The sequence below is a fragment of the Hibiscus syriacus genome, unplaced genomic scaffold (genome assembly GCF_006381635.1).
Source record: "Hibiscus syriacus cultivar Baekdansim isolate YM2019G1 unplaced genomic scaffold, ASM638163v2 tig00011718_pilon, whole genome shotgun sequence".
NCBI lineage: Eukaryota > Viridiplantae > Streptophyta > Magnoliopsida > Malvales > Malvaceae > Hibiscus > Hibiscus syriacus.
This window is the reverse complement of record NW_024062254.1, coordinates 676,106-702,865: the sequence shown is the minus strand read 5'-3', so window position 1 is coordinate 702,865 and position 26,760 is coordinate 676,106. Positions and strand designations below refer to the sequence as shown.

The 26,760-nt window shown below is 33.1% G+C and overlaps 3 protein-coding genes, 1 long non-coding RNA gene, 1 other non-coding gene and 1 pseudogene across 5 annotated transcripts; 5 read left to right on the top strand and 1 right to left on the bottom strand.

Annotated features, from left to right (window-relative positions):
• The first annotated feature begins 876 nt into the window (after positions 1-876).
• Positions 877-2,565, top strand: LOC120204783 (probable LRR receptor-like serine/threonine-protein kinase At4g36180). Its single transcript, XM_039204801.1, has 3 exons — positions 877-1,769; positions 1,972-2,361; positions 2,400-2,565. The coding sequence occupies exons 1-3, from the start codon at positions 877-879 to the stop codon at positions 2,563-2,565; spliced, it is 1,449 nt and encodes a 482-aa protein (XP_039060732.1).
• A 601-nt stretch (positions 2,566-3,166) lies between these two features.
• Positions 3,167-6,611, bottom strand: LOC120204861 (UV radiation resistance-associated gene protein-like). The gene is made up of 6 exons (XM_039204871.1): positions 6,210-6,611; positions 5,213-5,419; positions 4,679-4,859; positions 3,972-4,120; positions 3,523-3,750; positions 3,167-3,419 (listed from the first exon to the last, which is right to left on the bottom strand). Exons 1-6 carry the CDS (start codon positions 6,411-6,413, stop codon positions 3,303-3,305), a joined length of 1,086 nt encoding a protein of 361 aa, XP_039060802.1. The 5' UTR covers positions 6,414-6,611; the 3' UTR covers positions 3,167-3,302.
• Positions 6,612-9,460: 2,849 nt separating this feature from the next.
• Positions 9,461-14,296, top strand: LOC120204864 (TBC1 domain family member 13-like). The gene is made up of 9 exons (XM_039204874.1): positions 9,461-9,902; positions 10,002-10,094; positions 10,225-10,329; positions 10,714-10,866; positions 11,468-11,556; positions 11,653-11,791; positions 12,243-12,422; positions 12,581-12,697; positions 13,920-14,296. Exons 1-9 carry the CDS (start codon positions 9,570-9,572, stop codon positions 14,082-14,084), a joined length of 1,374 nt encoding a protein of 457 aa, XP_039060805.1. The 5' UTR covers positions 9,461-9,569; the 3' UTR covers positions 14,085-14,296.
• A 3,084-nt stretch (positions 14,297-17,380) lies between these two features.
• Positions 17,381-17,474, top strand: TRNAY-GUA. Its single transcript has 2 exons — positions 17,381-17,417; positions 17,439-17,474. It is a non-coding gene; the product is annotated as a tRNA-Tyr (tRNA).
• A 65-nt stretch (positions 17,475-17,539) lies between these two features.
• Positions 17,540-19,539, top strand: LOC120204865. Its single transcript, XR_005523984.1, has 4 exons — positions 17,540-17,631; positions 17,937-18,002; positions 18,629-18,679; positions 19,509-19,539. It is a non-coding gene; the product is annotated as an uncharacterized LOC120204865 (long non-coding RNA).
• A 332-nt stretch (positions 19,540-19,871) lies between these two features.
• On the top strand, positions 19,872-21,863 carry LOC120204781 (annotated as a pseudogene).
• Positions 21,864-26,760: the final 4,897 nt, after the last annotated feature.

Below are 26,760 nucleotides of genomic sequence, written 5' to 3'. Positions count from 1 at the left end.
AATAATATAATTTATTCAAATAAAATGGTTGAATTTCCAAGCCGACTTAAATAAGCCATTTTCCTTATCAGTAAATCTGAAAAATCAATATCTTATGATTTTATAATATTATGACAACCAGTATCAAATCATCATTGAACATAAATTAAAAAAATATCATGTCAGTGGTTATGTTATTTTTTAATGACGGATGACCAAAATGAAACCGAAACGAAACTAAATTGATAGTTGGGTGATTAAATACGTAGTTCACCAAACAAGAATATGATATTGACGTGTCGTAAATCCACATCAGTATTGACAAATAAAACAATATCACGTATCATCATTCATTTTTTAACAACGAGTGATTGAAATAGAACCAAAATATAACGTTAATTTTTTTTTTTACAGGATGGTGTGATCTAAAGAATCTGGAAGTGTTGGATCTGAGTTGGAATGCATTCAAGGGAATGTTCCCACATTGTTTGGGTAACTTGACATCTCTCAGGGAATTAGATATCTCCAACAATCAATTTTCTGGGAATCTAACTCCTTTTGCAAACCTCAACTCACTCACATACATCTCTCTCTCTCAAAGAACCATTTCCAGATCCCAACATCATTTGTACCACTTGTGAACCTCCTAAACCTCAAATTCCTCTATGGTGATGGAACCTTCATCATTCCATGCATCAATCCCAAAGTTCTAGTTGAATGTCATCGGTGTCTCAAAGTGCATAACAACTCAAGAACTCAGTGTTGAATCTCTTGCCTTTCTTCGTCATCAATATGACTTGAGATATGTGGATCTTTTCGGGAACAAATTCAGTGGGAAACTCCCGGTTTGGTTGTTGGAAAACAACACAAATTTGGAGTATTTGATCTTGAGAGGTAATGCTTTTTTCTGGTTCCCTTTCATTGCCATCAGCTCCTAGTTTTAATGTGTCTTCGATGGACATATCCGATAACGAATTACGTGGTCCGATCCCGATTGATATATGTTCGACTTTCCCGAATTTGAGACGGTTGTTCATATCCAAGAATGCCATTGAAGGTGGTATCCCTCCTTGTTTGAGTGACTTGAAGAATTTATCAGTTTTGGATTTGTCAAACAATCAGTTGGCTGGGAGAGTGCCAGAAGAGTTGATCATGAAGAATTCGATGAGGATTCTGAGATTATCGAATAATAATCTCACTGGAAATGTAGTTCATGCAATTCTCAACGCCAATGGATTGAAGAAATTGTATTTGGATGGGAATAATTTATCTAGTGAGATGAAAGATACTGTTGTTTCTACTTTTGACTTCATGACTTCATTAGTGGAAATTGATCTCAGTAACAACAGGTTGTATGGAAAGCTTCCAAGATGGATAGGGAATGTGTCGTCTTTGTCGAGATTAGCTTTGTCGAACAACAGCTTTGACGGTTCGATTCCGATCAAATCCTGCAACTTGAATGAATTGGAGTTTCTGGAGCTTTCTCAGAACAATTTCTCTGGTTCATTGCCATCCTGTTTGAATCCCCTGAGCATAAAGCACGTCCACCTGCATGAAAATATAATAAGTGGTCCACTGTCACTTGATTTTTGTAACAGTGATTCGTTAGTGACATTAGATCTTAGAGGAAACAATTTAACCGGAAGTATTCCGATATTGATTAGTACACTTTCTTCCTTAAGTGTTCTTCTCTTGACAGCTAATCGACTACACGGCCGGATTCCGGTTGAGTTATGCGAGTTGCAGTCCTTAAGCATCGTGGATCTTTCTCAAAACATGTTTTCTGTAAGGTTCTAACTCAAGGTGTATTTTTTGAAGAAGATGAACCGACGATCTTCTGGACATCGAAATTGGGAAGAAGGGTACGGATGATGATGAGTATCCAAGCAGCTACATGGAAGAATCTGTAGAGTTCACAACAAAGAGTGCATCCTTATCATATAGTGGCAAAATCCTTAATATGTTAGCTGGTTTTGATTTTTCCTGCAACAGGTTAACCGGTCGAATTCCGCCTGAATTCGGAAACTTGACCCAAATCCATTCTTTGAACTTGTCACACAATGACTTGATCAGAGTTATTCCGTCGTCATTCTCCAAACTTAAGCAACTTGATAGTTTAGACCTTTCTTACAACATGGCTGGTAAAATCCCAAACCAGTTGGTAGAGTTGGACTCTTTGGAGCTTTTCAGTGTGGCACACAACAACTTGTCGGGTAGTATTCCGGAACAGAAAGCTCAACTCGGGACCTTCTATGAAAGCAGTTACGAGGGGAACCCTTTTCTCTGTGGGCCTATGATACATAAAAGTTGCTCGAAAATCGATCTGCCATCGACCGTACCGACTGCATCAAACGATGAAGAAGAAGATAGCTTGCTAGACTTGTATGTTTTTCGTGTGAGCTTTCTGGTTTCCTATGCAGTTATGTTGTTGACGACTTTTGTTGTGCTCCACATCAATCCATATTGGCGAGGACTTTGGTTTTCTTTCGTCGAGACGTGCTTCACCGCCTGTCGGTACTCGACCGTCGGCAATTTCCTTACGAATTACATCTGCAGGAGGTGTGTGCAACTGTCACGAAGATTTGATCAAAGTTGGTTTGTTTCGTCTGTGATTGATTTCAGTATCTTGTTTGTTTTACATTTTATAATAAATTGATCAAAACATTTTTTAAAATTTCAATGATAAAATTACACAAAATCAAAACAAAAGTGATCAAAATCGTAGTTTATCAAATAAAATATTGCAAAGTTCTATTCAACATTTCCAGACAATAAACTAATTTCCAAATCTAATCAACTTTCGATAAACATTTTATCCAAACAAATTCCAAACCTATTTTTTATGGGTAAATTACGAGTTTAGTACTTAAACTATCAATTTTAGTTTGTTTTAGTACATAAACTTTTGAATTTTTCAAAATCATACCTAAAATTTAATTTTTGTTTCATTTCAATACCCCTATTCAAAATTTAACGTTAATTGTTTTGGGGAAGATTGAAAGTTTAGATATCAAAACTGATAAACGCTTTAAGTTTTTAACGGTGGGACACTAAAATGAAACAAAAATTGAACGTTAGTTATGGTTTTGAAAAAATTGAATGTTTATGTACTAAAACGAATCAAAACCGATAGTTTAGGTAAAAAATGCGTAATTTACCCCCTTTTTATTATAGCAACAAAAATGCTATCTTTTCAAGGTTTCTTTCTTGTAAAATGGGGTTGGTAAAAAATCCGCACCCGTGCCGTGTGTGTAAAGAAAACCGGGTTGTTCATTCGTATCGTATTAAATAGCTAATTACAGTTGATCCAACAAAATCGAAATTCAGGTATCGATATATTCTGAAGATTGGACAGACCTTAGAAGCTCCTTCAAATTTGCCAGAACATGTCGCGGTCCTAAACTCTTGACCCCGATGAAACTCAAAAGTTGCTCTATATCCTGCAAATATAACGACGAGTTTGCGATCATTTCATAACGAATATCGTAACGATGAAAGAAACATTCATCCTGGAAAATAAATTGATAATATAAGAACACTCACCTTGTTTAACAAGAATACAGCATATGCTGCTCTCGTTATGTCTTGACCATCTAAAAACAGTGGAAATTCTGCTTGCTTTACATGTGCTGAAAGCGCTGTATTCGATGACCAATGAGAAGATGCAGGCTCTACTGAAGGCACATGGTCGATAATATATGAGCGAGAGCCACCCAAGCACAGAGGATAACGCAAAGGAACTTGTAAATACGATGCAATTAGTGGAACAGCCTGCAAGCGAGGAAATAAGGGGAAACGAGAAAGAATGAGTACGAATGAACAAGTCTAGGCCCAAGATACTATGTTTACATCATAGCAATCTAAAATTACTATTGCATCTTAAAGCAACAATGAATTGCAGGAAATAGGTAGAAAAAACTTGATGTATAAAGCTTGATATTATTAAAGAAAAGGGAACCATTTCAGTAATATGCAGAAGCAATGGAACGCACATGTGCAACATATCCTAAGGCACTTGCAGATCTCTGAACCTCCTTTTTGTTGGTGAAAAAACTCATCTTTGTAAAAGGAAGCATGGAGAGATTGAGACCTAAAATCGTCAAGGACCCTTGACTAACGGGCTTAGATGCAGAAGAATTCCCTAGAGATGACAACAGAAAGTAGTTAGTAACAACACATTAGCAGGTACCACCATTTTGTTGGAGTCAAAAAGTGTAACCAAGAAAGTAAAAGACGTCCAAAAAATCACAATATTCAAGACATTCAAGTGTTTATGTCATGTTCGTGTTATTTCTTGTTATTATGCCATGCTTTAATCAGTTTTCCATATGTTTGTGTCATATAATCGTATCATGTCTAATAGGTCTAAGTAAAACAACCATATAGGTCCGTCTAATATAGCTAGGTCTATGTAAAATACACAATCTGGTGTTGTCGTTAAAGCTTTCCTCAAACCATTTTGAACATCCAAAATTTCAACAAGCGGAAGGGGAAGAGTATGAAATATAACAATCATAACTCTGGGTTCTCGATGATATATGGGAGATGATAAACATTAATTAAAAGTATCGGAATAAACCACAAACAAAACAGGAACGAGAAATTGTTTTCTAAACCCAGGAGATTGACTGCCAATTAAAACTATATGTTGGGCCTTTTTCTGCAAAGGTTTAGCAATCCAAAACTACTAGCACATTACCTAATCTACTACTGCTAGAATAGGACTCAAGTTCCTGCTCTTGTGCGGGTCCAACCAAGATCTTTACAGGATAGAGTAATGAAACTTGTGATATCATATATTGTTGCCTTCCTCGAAGCTTCCTTTGCACATTTTTAAGTTTAACATAACCCCTTTCTTCAGTGAGTAATCTATTTGCTTCCTGTAATAAAACCAACAGATAATCAACCGTGCCATGCATGAAAGACTACCAACCAATTATTTGAAAAAGGAGGAAAAGATGTGGGAGAGCAAGAAGGCTATAATCCTTGACTATTCAAAGGAATTCGTAGAATGAGAATCATCTCGATTTAAGCCCCTTATCCACCTTCACACAGGGTGAATGCGGGAAGAGAGAGATGGTCTTCTAGATTGGAAGGGGGAGGAGGGGAGAATATATAACATCTAAAACTTAATAAAAATAAAACTTAAAAAATATCATAAATTCAACACACCAGATGATATAGAAATGAATTTCTAAAGCTAATTGACATTTTTAGAATAAAAAACCTTCACCTGCAATCGCTTCCTTGCTACAGAAAGAGAGGTACCAGAAACCAACAAAGATCTCACTTCAGTGCTAAGCATTTCCTCCTCTTTTTTAGCATCCTCTGTTGTAACTTTGCAATGAGTTGACATGTTTGCCATCGCTAGTTTTCTTGCCTCTAGTCTCTCATGCATTTCCTCAAGATCATTCAGTTTATTCAACGACTCATTTTTTACCTGCATAGAAAGTTCCAGTCCGCTAATCAGCCGGTCAAGTAATTAGGCACATGCTATCAAATCTAGAGAGTGAGTGTGGTGCAAGAAAACAAATTTAAATTACAGCTCACCAGGTCCTTCAAGTGTCATATGGCTTGATCAATTCAAATTTTCATATCTACTAAAACTATAAATCTATTTGGTCAAATTAAGCTCAGGCATCCAGCCAAATAAAGGACAACTTCCATTTCAACATTTTGACACAGTACAAAAGAACCAAGTATTCCCAATTTCTAAAAAACCAGGACATAAGAATTAAAAAATATACTTATTTTGTTGATAGAAGCACAACTAGTAAGTAAATGAAGCAATAAGGGAACTGAAATGAATCAACAATGTTCTTTTGGTAATAAAAAGAATATACAGATTAAATACTCAAATTTTGTCAAGGGAAAAGTTCCATTCACCGAGACAATTACCGTCTCACTTTATCCAGTAAAGCTTAATCGAAAAATCTAGGCCTAGTATTATTGCTGAAGCATTTGAGCAACCCAACAGAAGTCATAATATGCCAACCTGCAATAATTAGCTTTACCAATTTCACCACCTATGCCACCCAACCTAGTAAATAATTTAGGTATAGACACCAGAAATCTATTTTCTTTGTGCTCCATGACTAAATAACCTATAGTTATCAATCAAACACAGAAAATAAAACATCGTATCAACTGAAATACTATAACTTCATCCTCTGATACATATTTCTCAAGAACAAAATTAACCAATTTTTAATCAGGAAAAAAATCATTACCTGAATGAGTGACTGGAGCTTCTCTTGAAGACTTCGCTTCTTCTCATTAGCTTCCTTGAGGGCAGAACTTAAACTCCACAATCTAGCTAGCTCGTTCTCGAAATCTTCCCATTCAATTACTTGCAAATTTTCATGTTCGGTGTTGATTTGCTTCGGGCCGGTAATTAGGGTTCTGTCTCGGTCTTCTTGTTCTCGATTGTCCATGAAAGAATTGAAGAGGAAAGCTTCCGATTTTGTAAGTTAAAAAAGAGGTCATAGATCGACCTCATGGTACAGGGTATCGACCGTTTAGAGTTCTTTTTTCACGAGGATCGAATCATTTTTCTTGGTAAAATTTGTTTAATTTTCTCGGGAAAATGCAAGGCGCATGGGAAAACAGTTTTGGGTGTTTTTTTATTTGGGGACGGAGAATGACAGGTGGCGGTGAACTGAGGATTTTCCCGCTTCGTGTTATTTTCACTTTCAGATTTAGAAATTGCATTACAAGTAGGATTCCATTACCCGTAGGTAAAGATATTTTGGGTAAACTATGCATTTAGTATATAAACTATCAGTTTTGATCAGTTTTAGTACCTAAAATTTTAATTTTTTAAAAATCATATCTAATATTTAGTTTTCATTTGACCAGTTTTGATACATTTTAATACATATAATTTCAATTTTTTAAAAATCATACCTGATATTTTTTTATCAGTTTTGGTACGTTTTAGTACCTAGAACTTCGATCTTTTCAAAAATTAACGTTAAATTTTGAACATTGTACTAAAATGAAACAAAAACTAAACTTTAGGTATAATTTTAAAAAATAAAAGCTTAAATACTAAAATAGACCTAAATTAATAGTTTAAGTACTTAACATGTAATTTACCCAAATAATATTTAAAATAATTTAAAAATTTAAAAATCAAATACTAAAGAACATTTTTTAAAAATAATGAAAAAAATTAATATATAACTTCTTAAAAATAAAGAAAATAAGAGAAGCGGTGAAAATGATTGATATGGTTTTATTTTAATGAAAATTAAATTATTATTCTCCTTATAAAATTATATTTTATTTCATATATTAAACATTAAATAATCTATTAATTACATCGATCATACTTTAATGAAATGACATTAAATTAAATTCAATTAAAAATTATAAAATTATACTTTGATTAATAACCATAATTATAATGTACACTTCAATAAATTTTAATAATGGAAGATAAAATTAGGATAATATATATATATTATTATTAAATTGTAGTAAAATAATTATTTTAATCATTTAAGTTTTAGAAGATATAAAATATCATTAAATTTCTCATATAATTATAAAATATACATTAAAATTTAACATTAAACTTATTAAACGGTTATAAAATGATATTTAATTATATGAAAATGTGTCATTGTTTTATAACATATATTGATTATTTTATAAGATAAAGTATATAAATGGTCCTTTGACTATAATATATTGTTTTATTAAGTCATCGATTATTAAAAGTTATAAAATAGTCATCTGACTTTAAGGAGTTGCTTTGTTGATTCTCTCGACTATTAAAAGTACAGAATGCTCGTTTGACTATTCATTATATTCTAAACTCGTCATTTTTCATTAAAAAGCTAACATTAGTCAGTAGCTGAACATTAACATGTGGACTAAAATGTGATAAAATATGATCTCATAATCTCAAACGAGTATCATAGTCGGTATGTCAATGTCAAAATCATAAGGCAGTTAATTTTTTAACGGGAAAAGACAAGTGTATAACATAATGAGTAGTTGAGTGATCATTTTATAACTTTTAATAATTGGGTGACTCAACACAACAACTTCCTAATAGTTGAGTTATTATTTTGTAACTTTTAATAGTCGAGAGTCTCAACAAAATAATATCTTATAATTAAGGGACCATTTGTGTACTCTACTGCATTTATAATAGTTTGATAAGTTTAATAATTATGTTATAATTTTCAAAATTTTAGTCGCTAAAAGGACTATTTCAACATATTTTAGTGGCTACTTGTGTATTTTAGCCTAAAGACTCCGATTTTATGAATGTATCCCTCTACACAAAGCCTATCAACAACAGTTCAAGTTAAAAGTAATCGTCTACTCCTCGAACGATACTCTTCTCTCGCTAAAACCAACTATTTTTCCTCCAAATTCAAAAACCCTAAACCTCCCGTCTCTGACAGTAGCGATTCATTAAAGCAATCATCATCTCAAGATCCCTTTAAAGCTCATTTCGTCGTTGTAATACGTTTATCTTTGTCTTTATTTCGTTTTTCTTTTTTAATAAGAATTATTTCGTCTTTGTAACACGTTATATATACCATTGTATTATGTTATCTCTACCTTTGTGGCATGTTTTTCATTTTCTCTCTCGGTTGTTTAGCCGTTTCTTTTATTTATGTTTCTCATGATTGAATTTGACGACGCCACGACTTATCACGATGTCACTTATTCGTGGTATTGTTGATCTTCCTTGTTGTAGATCTTTAGATTGAATTTGGATATGTGATTTTGCGTTCGTGGATAGTTTCTCACGACGCTCAGCTCTGATTTACGATCTCAGCGGTCTTTCAATAGTTTAATTCCTTTTGTGGTTTGTTTGTCGATGCAGTCAGATTTGTTTATAGCTATATTTTTTTGTTCAAGTTTTTTACTTTTTCCATGCATGGTCCTTATATGATATAAAGTGTCTAGTTTCAATATTAGAGAAAAATGTTCAAATTATGTATTTAGTTTACACTGATATATCTAAATTCTTACTGTAATTTTGAATATTTTTACTTTTAATAAGACTAATATATTAAAAATAGTTTAATTTTTTTTAAATGATGTGACATTACACGTGAATCTACTACATTAATAGAAAGCGTTGATAGTTAGTCAATTAATATTTTTCATTTATCTAAGGACATTTTGCTTTAAAATAAAATGTTGTGAACTAAAATGCTCAAAAAAAAAGTATGGGGCAAAGGGTTTATTTGTACAAAGGAGTAATTTTATTATTATACCAAATAAAAATTAAATATTAAATATAGTTATGAAAAAATAAAAAGTTTATATACTAAAATAAAATAAAAGTAACTTGTTTTTGTTTTGTAATTTAAACAAACTCAACCTCGTTAAAGTATGAAAAAAAGTAAAATTATATTTGTCATTTTCTTATTGGTCATTCACCTTCACTCTATCACGGTCCCGTGACTCCAAATCCAATAACATGCACTCGAAACTCGAACGTTCTTCGACATTAAACAGCCCCTACTATTTTTTCTCTCTCACAATTTTCTCAAATTTTAATTTAATTAGTTCATTTGTTTTGATTTCTCGAAAGATCAAATCTCGATTCCAATCTTGAAATGGTGAGGGAGCGAGTACCTGATTGGCTCAACAGTTCACTCTGGTCCACAACTCCCGCCGACGATCGCCTGCACCTCAACTCCCCTTCTCCAACCACCGCTTCCGCCGCCTTCTCCGAGCCGACTCCTCAGCCTCCGGCTCCAGTGTCTCCTCCCGCCGCCGCCTCAGCCGCCGCCTCGAAACCTCAGTCCACTCCTGTTCCTCCGAAATCCGAAACCAGGGATCCTGTAAATAAAAATAGTAACCGCAATAGCGGTGGTAATGATCAGAACGGCGACTCCTTTGACGCTTCTCCCAATGATATCCCTCACCAGGCTCAGCTCTTACCCGAGGTATTTTTTTACGTATTCTCCTTTATTAACCGATTCTCTTCTTCTACTTCTTCTCCTTTAACTTCATTCATTTTTGTTTCTAATTTCTATTTTTTTCAGTTGTCTAAGAAGGTGATAAATATGTGGGAATTGAGGAAGATTGCGTCGCAGGGACTTCCCGATGGTGCAGGGATTAGATCTACTGTGTGGAAGGTAGTGTTTCTTCCTTTCCCTTTTTACTGTTTGCTTGCTGAGAAATTCGAAAAATGTGGAAATTCCTCGGAAAATGTGGTTATTTTTTTGGATTAATACTGAAAACCGTGTTGTTTGGTTATTGTGGTAGTTATTGTTGGGGTATTTACCACCTGAACGTGGGCAGTGGTCTTCAGAATTAGCTAGGAAAAGGTCTCAGTACAGGCATTTTAAGGAAGAGCTCTTGATGAATCCTGTAAGTCATTTTCTTTACCTTTTGCTTTATAAACTAGTGTACATGACCGAAGCATGATACAATTAGTTTTTTTGCTTGATTCTAATGTAAAATTCCAACTCAATCTATAAAGTATTAAGTGGATAAGAGATGAAAGAAACCGATATTAGCATAGAGCTAGAACATGCAACTTACTATTTAATAAGAGAAAGTGAGGTTTATCCATCTCTTGCTGGCTGTACATTGATTTTCTCTCCTAATAATAGAACGACTTCGCATGATTTTATTTATTTTTTCTGCGTTATCTTCCTGAAAAGCAGTGTTATCTTTTGCGGTTGTTGTCTTTCACTTCCTTTTTTTCCTGTAAGAGTTTTGGGGTTTCTGAATGCTTCTGTGGCTAGTCAGTCCAAAATCACAAGGAGGTTGGAGAAGTCTGTGGCTTGTGACATCGATGAATCAAAATCTGAGAGCAAGGGTCTGCTGTCGAGATCACAAATAACTCACGGGGAGCATCCTTTGAGCCTTGGAAAAAGCAGCGTCTGGAACCAATTCTTCCAGGTACCTTCTTAGGTTTTTTTGAAAAAAGATTTTGGAAGACTTACATCATTCCATGTGTTTTTAAACTTTTATTGTCTGAATGTGTTAAATATAACATTGAAAAAAACTTGGTTAATCTTGTTTGAATTAATCAAGTTTTAAAACATGAGCCAGTCTAGTAGTCTTCATGCTAGCTATTTCTGAAGCATTTTGCACAACATGCAGCCTTGGAGAATATTAGCTTTATACTTTGCAGTGTATATCTTTACCAATAATAATTTCTTTGGCATTGGATCTTTCTATAATTTACCAATAATAATTTAGTTTAGCAATATATTAGGAAAGACTGCAGCATACAAACATCCTATTGATGCAAGCCTTAACCTAAGTTAAAGGAGGGGGAATTATACAGACCATGCAATTCAGCCAACTCGGTTTCCATCAATGCTTAGTTGAGCATACGTTAGCCGAGTATAATTTCAAAATTCTAGAACATGTGTGACAGCAATGCAAGGGAGTTCTGATTTTCAGTTTTTAATAGAATCTATGAATGAAGTATTTATTGATCTCAATTCTCAAACTTTTTTTTGTTTTCTTATTTTGGGGATGTGGTTATTTGTAGGAGTCAGAAATCATAGAACAGATTGACCGAGATGTGATGCGCACTCATCCAGACATAAACTTTTTCTCTGGGGACTCGCAGCTTGCAAAAATAATCAGGTAAACCATCTCTCTTTTCTTTTATTCTTTAATGTGAATTTATTGTTTCACCCTATGGATTGAAATAATTTCCGACTTATGCATATTGTTTGTTCAGGATGCAATGAGAAACATACTAATCGTATTTGCTAAGTTAAATCCGGTTAGAAGATATGTTCAAGGAATGAATGAAATATTGGCACCTCTATTTTATGTATTCAAGAATGACCCTGATGCGGAAATGGCGGTAAGATCTCATTATTGTCCCCACCAGTTCTTTTATATTAAATGTCTAACGTGTAATTATTTTGATTTTCATGTATTGAATATGGAAGGAGGTTTCCATGATATTCTTGTTTATGCTTGCAACTCCATTGCATCAAATCCATCCCTTTTCTTGCCCCAAGCTACCCAAAAAGTTTAACAAAAACAAAAACTTTCAAATAGATTGCAGCTTTTGGAAAACAGTAGGGTAATGTTCATTTTTTTTTTGATAAGAGTTAATGTTCATTTATCATCATTGTTATCAACCTAGTGGACACATATATGTCATATGCACCAACTATGGAATATCTCTGCCAACATATAGCCATAGACCAATTACAATGTCAATAACCATTGTAAGAATAACATAGATTTATGATTTATGATCAGAATATTGGTTTTCTTCAACATTTTCCATATTTTAAGTCTTGCAGGCAGCTGCTGAAGCCGACACATTTTTTTGTTTTGTTGAGTTATTGAGTGGATTCTGTGATCATTTCTGCCCGCAACTCGACAACAGCAATGTGGGAATTCGTTCCACAATTTCTAGGTTGTCGCAGCTTCTGAAGGAACACGATGAAGAGCTTTGGCGTCATCTAGAGATAACAACTAAAGTAAGATATCTTGCAAAATTTAAACATCTTTTATATCTCGACTCATTGCCTGCCTCTTACCCGCAAAATTTTGAACACTTTCACCTTTTTCGTTTTCCGCATCGTGTCGAGGTAATTAGTTCGGCTTGAATGCTAACTGTTGTGTTTAAATATCACAGGTCAACCCTCAGTTTTACGCATTTAGGTGGATTACTTTGCTCTTGACACAGGAATTCAACTTTTCGGACAGTCTCCACATATGGGACACGCTTCTTAGTGACCCTGAAGGCCCTCTGGTATGATTGCAATTTTTATCTCCCACTCAGTTCTCTAGAACTTTGCTATAAGATTGTTAGCTTTGCTGGATCAAATCTTCCACTTATTGTCATTATTTAGCTCTGGGAAATTAGGGGAGGAGATCGTTGATGGCAACGGTGTGGGGGCGGGTCTGATTTTTGACCCCCCGACCCAGACCCAAAAGTTAGGAGTTTCCTCCCAATCCCGATTTCAACATAATTTAATCCGGACTGACATAGTGGATGTATAATCCGGCCCACCCAAAAATTTTACAAATATCAAACCCGCCCCGTCTCAACCCCAAATTTTAATAAAAACCTTAATTATATATAAAAGTAAGGGTAATTATGCGTTTAATGCCTAATTATCAGTTTTTTTTAAACTAGGAATTTTATTGCTAGAAGAGGTGCACACATTGTGAGGGGTCTCGTTAAAAAACCTATCTAGCCCTAGGTGGAAGAAAAAGAGTGCCCAAAACAATGAACAACAATCTAAAGCAAAACCCTGCCTATGAAACAACAAGAACAAACAAATACCAAAAACCACCAACCAGCCAAAAACAAAACACAAAACAGTTGGGACACCACCACTTCCATAATGTAGTGGCCCTCCTTCGCAACCCAGGAGGCGAATTCCACTCTATTACCTAAACTTTCAATTTTTTTTAAAAATTATACCTTAAGTTTTAGTTTTTGTTTCATTTTAGTATTCCCGCCGTTTAAAACTTTAGTTTTTGTTTCATTTTAGTGACCCATTCAAAATTTAACATTAAGTTTTGAAAATTTTGAAAGTTTAGGTACTAAACGGACTAATACTGATAGTTTAGGTACTAAATGCGCGGGTACTAAATTGAAACAAAACTAAATTTTATGTAAATGGGTCAAAATTGATAGTGTAGTACCAAATGCGTAATTTACCCTAAAATTAATTATAATTATAAAATGAGAAAAGATATTTTAGTAAATATATCGAGGCAAGGTGGGCTTTGCCGATACCTGATCCCGACTCAACTCTGAAAAAAACCCACCTGACCCGCATCGAACCTCGATTGAAAAAACCCAACCCCAACTGCATTGGGTCAAAACACGTCAGGGTTGAAGAAATTGTCTATCCCTAGATGAGATACCCCAATCGTGGTTTGAACGCTTTACAGTTGAACTGATCAAACGTATATGATCAGGTTTACTAGTTCTAAAGCAAACATGCATGCGTTTTCTGCAGGAGACGCTGCTACGCGTGTGCTGTGCGATGTTGATCCTCACTCGTAGGTTCCTGCTTGCCGGTGATTTCACTTCTAATCTCAAGCTACTCCAAAACTACCCGTCCGCAAATATCAGTCATTTGCTGTACGTCGCGAACAAGTTGCGCACGCAAGCCATAGGCTAAAAGCAACGCTTGTAGCATTCGTGTCTTTTTATCATCGGTTCGTCCCCCTCGAACCCTTTTGTTCTTCGATTCGAGAGAGAAAAAGAACACGAAATCAGTGCTTGTAATGTAAATTGGTGGGTGTAAATTGTTGTGGGAGAAACAGCTAACATGCAGGCAGACAATATCTTTTCTTTGTTTCCGTTTTCATCAGAGCTGTGTTTGAAGGTGAAAATTATGTAGCTTTTGTTTAGTGTGTTGTTTTCTTTTACATTTGCTGATCTGTTGGATTTTTTTTGAAAAGTAGGGAGTTTATTACTAAATAGAAAGAGATGCATATTGATTGGGGTCTCGTTAAAAAATCTTCCTACATCTGAGTGGAGGAGAAAGAGTGCACCCGAGCAATGACACAAGAGGATACACCGGCACTTTTAAGGAACTCGAAAGAAACCGCACCATGAACAACCCCAATTCCTTTGCACTAACAAAACCAGACCCCAGAAGAGATAAGAAACCAAAATGAGGAGAACCCGAAAATCAATCATCTTCAAAAGCCTCCCTAGACAGAAGATGAACCAATTACCAGCTTAGCTAGTTGATCAGCCGCCGTGTTGCAGTTTCTAGGGACTTGATTAGCTTCAAACTCCTCTTGAGCTACTAATGGCGCGACAGGGCGATGAATATGCACCCACTCGCAGGAGCGGAAGCGGGATTTCGGATCCAATTCACAACTACAGCGCAGTCACTTTTTATTATGAGCTTAGCAACCTTGAACCACTGTGAACCTAAGAACAGCTTTACAGCGTACTCTATTGCCAAAAATTCTGCTTGTACCGAAGATCCTTTGGGACCGAGAAAGTTGATAGCAATACAAAACCAATTGTTGAACTTGACCATTAAAAGCTTGTGTCACCTGATGCAAACCTATTTGTTCCTCTGATCTGTCAGTGTAGTCCAAACTGCGACTAAAATATCTGCAAAGCCAAATGATCTTTAGCATAATTCAATTTGACCATAAAAGTTATTAACTCAAACTCGAATTGATTCGAATCAGAAAGAATCGAATTCGAAAATGACTCCAATCTTAAGGGGTTTAAACTTGAAATGGTCTAAGCTTAAAATGACCCAAAAATCACGTACCGGATCACTTCCTCCTGTTTTTAGGATGATATATGCTTCATGAAAACTCCAAAACTTAATTATCATACTTTGAATTTGTTTCCACCAAGGCTTCTCGGTCATGACGGTAGGACACAGGAATGGACCTAGGTGGGACGGGTGGTGGCAATTGCTCTCCTAAAAATATAAAATTATCATATATTTTATATATTTTTTCTATGTATTTTATATAGAAAATATGTTTTCGCATCTTTAAAATTTTATAAGTTTAAGTTCGTCCTAACTTAAATTCATACGTCCGTCCCTAGTAGGACAGATGAAAGATAAGGATTATTTAAATCATGTATATGGGGATAATTGTTGAAGCCGTGAGACAACTTTTTAAGGACAACTTGATTGTAGATTTAGGGTTTATCTAGTATTTATGGTGTAGTTCTTTTTGTTGAATTGTGATATTTTTTTAATAGTATAATTGATTATAATATAATGATTGTTTATAAATTTTTTAATAAGATAAAATAAATGATCTCTCTTTAGCAAGAGTTCTAAATTATCGTAATTAGATAGTCGATATGTTATTTTTGAAAAAGATATGATTGAACTTAATCTCTTAGGGTCTGTTTGTTTAGCTGTAATTGGTTTTCCAGAAAATGAATTACTGGAATTTGAATTATTGGAATTTGAATTACTAGAAAATGAATTACTGGAATTTGAATTCTGAAAAATGAATTACATTTCTGTAAAATGAATTACATTTCTGGAAAATGAATTACATTTCTGGAAAACATCTGGAAAACGTTTTATGATGTTTGGAAGATGTTATTTAAACATTTTTTCGGTATATTTTAGTGAAATAAATTTTTATAAATTATATTAATTATTTATTAAAGTAATAGTACTATATTATATTTTAAAAATATTAATTATTATATTTTAATATCTTTACTAAAATATTATTGAAATATATAAATAATATTATTCATTATTAAATATATAAAAAAATTTATTATATATTATTAAAATAAAAATATAATATCTTATATTATTATAATATAATTGATTATTTTATATAATATAAAAATATAATATATATTATAAATATTAATAAATATATTTTAATATTTTAATTAATATTTTGATGAAAATGATATTAAAATATTTTAATATTAATTCATAAAATAAAATTATTTGAGTATTTTTGCTTTGAAGTGAAAAGTTCGGAAAATGACTTACGGAAAATGATCCGTAAGTTCATTTTACAGAAAACACAAAGGAAATTCTGTTACTAGAAAATGAATTACATTCCGGAAACGAATTACGTGAAACAAAACACGGGAAAAACGTTTTCCGGAAAACGAATTACGTGAAACAAACACGGGAAAACATTTTCCGGAAAACGAATTACGTGAAACAAACATGAGAATTCGGGGAAAACCAATTCTGTAATTCTAATTACGGGAAACAAACATACCCTTAGTTACGTTGCAATGATGGTTTAACCAAAATTTTAATGGAAGCAAAGTAAAGAAATGAACATTTTAAAAACTCCTATTCGACCCGATCCGATATGGTAATAAAGTTGATATTATTTATTAGGGATAACAATTTAAGCCGAATTTGATAGGTTATGACCCGACTCAATCTGATATGATTATATTTTTTTTTAAAATCGTGTTCGGGTCGGGTCAGATCAGGTCAGGTAGGGTTCAAGTGGAGGGTAAAAAAACTCCGACTGAATCCGACCCGAGGATAATAATATAATTTCTTTTAAAAATTATTATTTTTAATGAAGTCTCTTATTTTATACCGGGTCGGGTTGGATCCATACTAAAAACTCAGATCCGGTCGGAGTCGAGTTGAGGATATATATTTTTCTGGTCGAGTTGGCTTGGGTTGGATGAAGAATATATAATTTTCAGATCGGGTCTGATTTAAGTGGAAGAGACATATTTTCGAGTCGGGTTAACCAAAAATTTGAGTCTAACCTGACCCATTGCCATCCCTATCATTTATACATGTCTTAAGTTCGAGGTTATGTGTATACAAAAAATCTTTGTCAGGAGAATCATTCACCAAAATCAGATGTCCGAAACAGGTTGGTATGAATTAGTCAGGCCAAAGCAAAAAATAATAATAATAATAATAATAATTCTTAATAGTATTTAATTAAATAATAAACCTTGGGCCTTATTATATAACCGACCTTAGCTCAGTTGGCAGAGCGGAGGACTGTAGTCGGCGTAAGCCCTCAGCTTGATCCTTAGGTCGCTGGTTCGAATCCGGCAGGTCGGAGAAAGTTTTCCTTTTTATTCAACATTTTCTGCTTTTGTTTTTTCATTTTTTTTTCCTTTGTTAATTTCATTAGGCTTTTTTCCTTTCATTAGCAAAAACAAACAATTAGCAGAGAGATAACCCCAAATCCAACAGCTAACAGCCACTTCAAGATATGGTAACAACTCTGAATTTCCCCTTTTCTCTACTTCAATCTGTTTGGTTGCCCAGAAAGTAACTAGAAAGTGAACAAATATTGATATTTACGTTACAGATCAGTTGTAGATCAAGTGCTTTACGTTCGTCTTTTCGTATTGAAGAAAAAATCAGTTTTTTTTGGATCCAATTGCTTGATTTCTCGCTTATTTCAACTTCTTTTAAAAACAGATTTAGTAATTCTTTAATAGATTCTGTATTTCATCACAAAAGCTTAATGCATTCTTTAGTAATTATTCATATTGATTTGAACTGAAAATTTTTTAGGCGAATCCGTTGAAGCTGTATTTAACTTGCGTAAGGAACACTCTCGAGGCTGCTATGTGTCTCCAGGTATGCAAATGAAGTTCATAAGTTTACTGTGAAGTAATTGCTACAGAGTGTCGATAGAGAAACTGTAATGTCTGAGATTTACGTTCTTAACTTTTATGAATGGATTTTGTGACTTTTGTCTGATTGAATTGGAGTTTTATATTTTACTCTGTGTTTGTTAGAATGACTTGGAAAAGGAAGTTTAGCCATCAGCTTTTTGTTTGACATAATGCTCATAGACTAAGAGCTGACTTCTGAGGATTGAACATAACCAGATTGAGATTGGAATGATTAGAAATGGATGATGTTTTTCATATTTCCAGTTTTAGATTATAAATGCTGTGTAAATCTGATTGCTACCAATGACTAATATGGTTCGTTGGGAGCTCTTTGAGTCAGAATTTGAAGTCCTTCTCAAGGTGGATAATGAACTAAGGAAGATGTTTTTCCTCCAATTTTGAGTTCACGTGTGCAATTTCTACATTTTCCCAAAATTTAAAGCAATTCCAACCTATATCTTTTGTTGTAGATTATTTTTGGTTTAAAATTGAAAATCTCTTTGTTTTTGTGTTAATTTTGGATATTACTTTTGTTCCCACTCAGATACTTTATCTGTACTCTAGTTACGTGGAATTTTTACGCACCAGAATTTCCCTTGTCAAGAATGAGAGGCATAATAAGCCAGAAGTTGAACTAAAGTATGTATATTGATTTCACGTTCATCTTTATTTTCTTGTTTTAGAATTTGACAGTTTTTACTGGATAAAGTTATATGAAAAGAGAGTGCGAAATGCTAATAGGCATTGCTTCATGCATTGTTTTTTTAGTTTGGAATTAATTTATCATTCTAGAATGATCTTGCTACTTATCAATTATCATATGCTGATCATAGACCAGTATTAACTGCTTTGCTTTTTAGTAATGCTCTTACATTTAATTGGCAAATTCCTCCCCAAATTGTCAAGGTCTTGTTTAAATTTACTATTTGTAGATTTTTCCCCTCTTTCCTAAATAGAACTAATGCCATGGCGTGGGAGCTCCATGTAATTTGTATTTGTTCAAGCTAAATAAGTTATTTGGTCCATGTATTTGAGGCCATTCATGTATGCTAGCCTTTTATCATGTTGTTTTGTTCTCGGAATTTTCTTATCCCATCTTTTTATTTAGATTGCTGTGCTCCCTCCTCTCCCCAAGACTCTGACCTATTCTGAAAATTCTAGTTTCTTCTTTTCTTCAACAAGATTTTCAGTGAGGGGATACAGGCGCCTTTATCTAGCAAGTTAATAGTTACCACTCTTATTTGTTTCTTTAGTTTACTAGATATTTTAATCATTTTAAGCTTTTTGTATGCTTGTTCATGCACTCTTGGTAGCAATTCATATGATATCTATCTTATTTTGATGGCCAATTCTCTAGTGCAATGAATGATACCTCAGAAGAAATTCAGTGAAAATCTTCATGTTCTGCACCACAATATTCTACACTTCTGGGCAAACTTTTTATGTTTTTCCTTTTTATATTTTGCAGGACAAGCCCAGAACTTCTGCTAAATCCTGTAAGAACCATCTTCTTAAGAGACATAGGCAGATTATTCCGTTCCGTTTTAGCTTTTTTACACATACACACCACTGAAGAACGGCCAAATTGAAATTTATACCTTATGGTTTTTTATTTAAGTCTTTGCTCATCTTTAGTCCAAATTATCCTCATTTCTACGATTTGCTTTCGCTTTATACACAAATGAACAACTTAAGGAATAAAAAACAATATAAAGCAAAGAAGAAACTAGTATAAATTATCCTCATTTCTACGATTTTCTTTTTCTTTGTAACAAATGAACAATTTAAGGAAGCAAAAACAAACAATATAAAGCAAGTAGCCAAAGCAACTATGAAATGGAGCCTAACTTTGTGTTTCTGCATTTTCACTGTTGAGTTTTCAGGTGAATAAGAATCCACCTAGTATGGATTTTTTTTTATATCAATCACTTAATATTGTACGTACCTTTAACATGTTTTTTGAGCTTGAACTGGAGGGTTGAAAAATGTAAATTGGACAAACTAAAGCTTAATTTTATCTTGAAATTATGAAGCCATAGGGGTTCACATTACTAACTCGTGTGCCTCTACACTTGACATTTTCCATCTCTCAACTATCAATGCCCTGCACCTTTAGTCCTGCAATGTAATGATGAGGAATAACATCACATGCATGCATCCAGTAGAAACGAATTTATGTGATTTAATTGGTGAATCTTTTAATATGCCCATTTGCAATTGCAGTTTGATATGTCGAAATGAGGCTGAAAAAATGCTTAATAGAAACATCTATCAATTCACTACGGATAAGCCTTAAGGTGAAAAAAATAATCTTTCCCTGGATATTTCTTTTTCTGGTAGAAGTAATTGCTGTAAAGAGGGTCTGAATGTTTTTCCTGCTTTTAGATTAAATAAAAAGCATCACATGCATGCTGTTTTCTTTTCTAATTAAATTTATTGGATTCAAGATAAATAAAATAACCATTCTACACAAGTTTATTCTTAATAGTATCGTGATAAATTTTGCAAATTTTCTCCCATTTTTGTTCCTATGCATATGCTCTCTTCTTCTTGTAGGTAAACAGGCCGACGAACTTGAAAATATACTAGCTAAAAAGTTCCTTAGATTTTTGTCAATGAGGGCAGAAGCTTTTCAAGTTTTGAGAAGAAAACCAGTTCAGGTACAAACATTCTGGTCTCTAGTGAAACTGATTGCCTTCGAAATTATTTAGCTTGACAACTTGATTGATTAAACAACCAACTTGCCTTGAGAATGATTATGTGTACATTGTGCAAAAGCAATCATGACAATCACTATGTCTTGCCACTTGGGGTAAAGACTTATACTTTCCTTTTAATGCACACTAACTTCTTAAACCCGTTTAGCATATATCTCTATATTGCTTGATAATCTTACTATATAATCCGTTTCGGCAATGATTTTGACTACACATGGTTCTTAAAATTTGATTTCATTCGTGATCGAGGCCCGCCTTATGCATACTCGATTTCCTTTTTCTTTATTGTTTTGGTACTTATTCTGGAAACACCCTATTTCCATTATAATTACATTTACGAATTGAAAATAGAGAGCGGAGAAAACATCATGATTTGTGACTGTCATAATGTAATTCCTTCTTTCACCTTTGTTCAAGTCATAAATAATAAGTTCGTTAAGCGTGTTCTTGGATTACGATACATGTTTATCGTAAATGTAACCCAAATTGGTCTTCACTGTTTGAAATGCTTGTGAAATTTCTTGGTGATTTTTATTCAATTGCTTGCTTCATGAAGCAGGGCTATGACATCAGTTTCCTTGTCACAAACTATCACTGTGAGAGATGCAGAAACAAAGCTCATCGATTTTATCGTGCAGTTCATGGAGGTAAGAGATTTCTTGACCCTTCTCCATTATATTTTCTTTCAATCATAGAATGTGGATCTCTATTTAATCTTACGTAATCGAATTTTAAGAAATACCGATAATTCATGGAAAATAAGAATTGGAGCACATAGATTCCAGCTCCGCGTCGTGAAATGAACCATTTCTTGGCCTATCACTATCAAAGTTCATCATTTGTCTGGCGGATAATGTCGATAATTTTTCTTTTCTTCGAAATCTCAGGATATCGATAAAGAGATAAGCGAATTGAAAATGTCGGTAAGTACGCGAGGGAGGTTAGTGGCTACGGAGTTTTTGAAGCAGTTTCTTTAACTTCTTCACTATTTGAATGAATCTGGGTTTCATTGCCTACATTGTGATCCCTTGTAGATCAGTAGCCATTGTTAGGTATGCTTGATCAAACAAGAAGAATTCTCTTCCTTTTATATGTACTTATGTTCATATATTGTGTGTACTCTGATAATAGACTTGGGGGACAGCATCTGGCTAAGTTTGAATATTAGTGTGGTAAATAAAGTAAATTCGGTTCGAAAAGGGTTACTCTCGTGATAGTTTTTTTACATTATTCGATTCGAATTAATCGGTCAATGAGTCAGATAAAGAATGAGATAATCGATCATCACATTACACCTTGTGATTCGACATGTCAATTTCAATCGAGTTTAGGAAATTGGAGCCGGTTACAGAACTCAAGAGGGACTAGCGGGGAATCCCCCCATTTTAAAAATATAATTTAGACCTTCAAAAATTTTAAATTAAATTTTAGACCCTTGAATTTTTTTAGAAATTCAGATTAGATTATAATTTTTTAATGTTCTTAATTAAATCTCCTCCCATAAATTCTAAAAATTCTCGTTAAGCCTACCAAAATTTAAAATTTTTAGTTGGACCCTATTTTTTTGGAAACTGTATACTAAGTTCTTCAAAATTTTTAAAAAATTTAATTTCAATATCTGAATTTTTAAAATTTTAAGTTGACCCTTAAATTTATCATCAATTTCCGCGACTGCTGGCAGTCATGGTGAATTTGGAACATCATGTGTTTTTGTTTGTTTGTTATGTCTAGCTTGATGAGAGCGTTGTTGTAATCTGCAGTTATTTGATAAATTTTGACAATAGAATAAAAGGAATCTTAAATATATTATGATATACACATAAAGACAATACGAATATACAAATTCTTAATATCACTACTTTGATCTGCTTTAACTTACACCAAAGACACAAATAAATTGTAAATATTAAAAAAAAACATAAGCTAACTTAAGAATAGAATAAAATATTAAGTGAATAATGTCACCATGGTTAATGATCTCTTAGGATTTTCAATAAATATTAAATTAAATATTTATTTAAAAAATATCAAATTTCTTATCTCGATTTAATAAATAATGTCACCATGTGTTACACCTCAAATGCTGAACTTCCACGCTGGAACGGACAGGCGCATGATTTTATGTTATGAGAGAATTTCATTTTAAAAAAATCCAGGCAAAAACAGTTTTTTAATAGAAAATACATAGAAAAAAATCTAAAATATATAGTAATTTTTCAATTTTAGGGGCATTCCTGCCCCAACCCCCGGTTCATTCCTGCTTCCACGGTTACAAGCAACTGCCTATACACTATATGGCCCGGAACACTCGCCTAATCGGGGACTCCACGGCTTGTGTCGACAGCGTTGACTGTTGCGATTGGGTGCAAGCCAAAGTGTGAGGATCCCATCTGTTCTAGCAGGGTGGTCGGGTCGGATTTGGGGACGGACCGGGTGCTCGTTCGAATCATCATTCGTGCATAATAAAGATGTTGACAAGTCATACAAAATTAGATACTTGTTTTGACCAAAAAAATATTTAGGGGCTTAAAGTAAAAAATGATATAGTTTGGATTTTTTGACTAAAAAAGTTAAGGTACTTAAAGTGGTTACATATAATATTTTAGTGCCTAATTTGACCAAAATAATTTAAGTACCTAAAGTAAAATAAATAACATAGTTTAAGTACTTGTTTTAGTTTAAGCCTTAAAAAACAAAATTTTATACGATTTGATTAGAATTAAATTAATTAAGTAAAATGTTTAAATCAAACAGGTGATTTGTTTAATAGAGGGTTTAAATTGACCTGTTTAATACTCAAAGGACCAAACATGTGATTTCACCAAGAAAAGAGCAAGTGTAGTTCAACTCATTTTATTATCACATTTTAGTGAAGTTACATTGCCAACGGTTAAAACCAAGGTTTTTTTTTCTAATTCCAAGGCTTCGTCCTGACTAATTTGGATCGATCCGTGTCGCACACCTGACTTTGGTGGGTGAGTCTACCAACGGAAATTTTCTGCATATACAAGAACTCAAACCCGAGACATTGCTTAAGCGATATCAAGTTGTTTACCACTTGAACCAACCCTGTTGATTAAAACAAGATTATTCTTTTTCATCCTTTTTTTTATTTTAGTTAAAAGAATTTAAATAAAAATATGGCTATATATATATATATATTAAATTAATAAAAACGTTATCATTTATGATTATTATATTTTTGGCGAGCATTGTAAAAAAATTACTAAATCTTTGTCAATAGACTTTTTCGAAGATATCATATCATCTCTGAAATCATTTTTCGTCAGGATTATTTTCTGGAGTCCATACTCCTTAATCTTTGACATGACCTTTGGTCGAGCTAAATATGATTTGACAATCATATTTCTATAGTCTCTCAATATACTAACAAACATGATAACCTTATGTCCGATACCAGACGTCCAAGGGTCGACATAAAAGCCTATCAGATAAACTTGATATGAGGATATTCTCTATTTTCCCTTTCTCTCACTTGCATTGTTCATCTTCTTCTACCTCCATTTTCTTTTCTCACTCTGATCAACTTTCACTCACGATAGAGTCTTCGTTGGCTGCAATTCTCCATTCAAACCAGAAGAGGTGAATATCAACATTCCCTCGGTTAAGGTGGGCAACTTGTTACACCTCCGGAGGTCACCTCTAGAAACTACCAGTTCTCTACCAGTCGAGACTCTAGATAACCTCATTCGCTTTGTAGAGCTTTCAAAGAGTCCATATCCTCCAGGCACAAGAGTATCATAGCTTCCGAACCAACTATAGTGCATATACAAGACCTCTGACAGGCCCACGTGATCTACGAGAGTGAAATCTAAGCTATGATAACCAAATCTATTTATCCCGCTTACCTACAAGTAGCCATAATTATCCCATGTTTGACATCATCGGTTAAAATCACTATAAATATCTCTCAGTCACGACGGAGAAGGGAATCCTTTCCACTCTCTTCTCCTTCTTCATTCACATCTTCCCCGTTATATAAACAACGATATATTTTTTTATACATTATCAGCTCCCATATGATTTTACATCATTAAAAATAAAATTAAATAATTTCATTATTTTTTTTATCTTCAATTATTCAAAAAAGCAATTTAGATGGAGCCTCGCATTACTTTCTTATGCTAAAATCTAAAAGCAAAATTGGACTAGGTAAAATAATAAATAATAAAAATGAGGGGTTGTTTAGACAAATATGCTTTAATATCAGTACTTACTAGACATCCACCTACATTAAAATAATAAATAATTTAATATTTTAATTCAACAAAATTTGATTTAATCTTATAAGGTCCGGTTTTTTTTTTGAAAATTTAAATTTGAGTTAAGTTATGGTGAAAAATCATCGATATGAGAGAATAATATAATTATTCTTTATCTGTTTAAAAATAATTGTAATAATTCATATATATATATATATTATATATATATATATATATATATATATATTCAATTAGGTCTTTTTTTACCTAATAAAAATGAGAATTATATATTTGTGTTGGGTCGAATAGATTGAATTCTCAAGTCGGGTTTATGTAGACCAAAACCTGGCCCGATCTATACCCATCCTTATTCAAAATTTAAAATTTAGGCCTAAGATTTTAGTTTACAATTCGCCTTTTCTTTCGTTTTAAAGGGTAAAGTACACTAAAAGTCATTGAAATATATAGAAATGATCTTTTTGTTTAAGAATATTTTAAATGTTACAAAATAACCATTAAACTTTTTAAACGGTTACAAAACGGTCTTTAACCTTATTTAATTATTACAAAGTGGTCATTGAACTTTTTAAAATTTATTGATATTTTAACGTTGTAGAAGACCATTTTGTAACTATTTAAGAAATTTAATGACTTTTATAACTATTTAGAAAGGTTAATAACTATTTTATAACATTTGAAAGATCATTTAAAAACACTTTTATTCCCACCAACATCCTTTAGTAATCTTTTAATGATATTTTAATGACTTTTATGTATATATAAATGTGGTTCTAGTGGGCAAAAGTTCCCATATAATGCTACAGGGAATTTTTAATTCCCAAATTAAAGTGTTCATCCGATTAATTCCTCAAATGGGGTATTTTCTACAGTAAATTTGGGATATCTCGGCGTCTTCAGGGTTAACCAATTTTTTAGTGGGATCTCCCGGCGTCTTCAAGGTATTGGATTATTTGTGTTTTCTACGGTATATTTAGGATTTCTCGGCGTCTTCAGGGTGAACCAGATTTTTTTTACTCCTTGCTTGGATCTCTAGGCGTCTTTACTTTAAATCCATGAAAAAATTTGGCCTTTTTACACAAATATCACCTTAACATAAATTAATTACTTGTTAGGCACTGTTTAAGAATATTTTACAGATCAAGCAAATTTTTAAATAATTTCTATAAAATTAATCATATTTTGTTAGTATTTTATTTAATTATTGTATTATTTAATTTTTTTATTATTTTATTTAATTATTTTATTTTTTTACAGTTATAAAATAGAAAGTGTTCCTTGAATAATATATTCGAATTTCTCGGCTTTTAAACTTTTCTCTCGGCTGTAAATACGCTCTCAACCTGTAAACATTCACATCAATCCTCTAAACTAGAAGAATGTCGTTGCTTCAGTATAGATATCCACGTGTTGAGAGCGTATTTATAGCCGAGAGAAAGTTTAAAAGCCGAGAAATCCGAATAAATTATTCAAGGACCACTTTCTATTTATAACTGTAAAAAATAAAATAATTAAATAAAATAATAAAAAATTTAAATAATTAAATAATACAATAATTAAATAAAATACTAACAAAATATGATTAATTTTATAGAAATTATTTAAAAATTTGCTTGATCTGTAAAATATTCTTAAACAGTGCCTAACAAGTAATTAATTTATGTTAAGGTGATTTGTGTAAAAAGGCCAAATTTTTTCATGGATTTAAAGTAAAGACGCCTAGAGATCCAAGCAAGGAGTAAAAAAAATCTGGTTCACCCTG

Bases quoted from the DNA above. Each gene is read 5' to 3' on its own strand.
- LOC120204864 (XM_039204874.1), top strand. From the start codon at position 9,570: ATGGTGAGGGAGCGAGTACCTGATTGGCTCAACAGTTCACTCTGGTCC. The intron at 9,903-10,001 runs GTATTTTTTTAC...TATTTTTTTCAG, and splicing joins AGGCTCAGCTCTTACCCGAG to TTGTCTAAGAAGGTGATAAA. The intron at 12,423-12,580 runs GTAAGATATCTT...TAAATATCACAG, and splicing joins ATCTAGAGATAACAACTAAA to GTCAACCCTCAGTTTTACGC.
- LOC120204783 (XM_039204801.1), top strand. From the start codon at position 877: ATGCTTTTTTCTGGTTCCCTTTCATTGCCATCAGCTCCTAGTTTTAAT. The intron at 1,770-1,971 runs GTTCTAACTCAA...TTCCTGCAACAG, and splicing joins CAAAACATGTTTTCTGTAAG to GTTAACCGGTCGAATTCCGC. The intron at 2,362-2,399 runs GTATGTTTTTCG...TTTCCTATGCAG, and splicing joins GAAGATAGCTTGCTAGACTT to TTATGTTGTTGACGACTTTT.
- LOC120204861 (XM_039204871.1), bottom strand. From the start codon at position 6,413: ATGGACAATCGAGAACAAGAAGACCGAGACAGAACCCTAATTACCGGC. The intron at 4,860-5,212 runs GTGAAGGTTTTT...GTTTTATTACAG, and splicing joins TAGCAAGGAAGCGATTGCAG to GAAGCAAATAGATTACTCAC. The intron at 4,121-4,678 runs GTAATGTGCTAG...TGTCATCTCTAG, and splicing joins TTCTAGCAGTAGTAGATTAG to GGAATTCTTCTGCATCTAAG.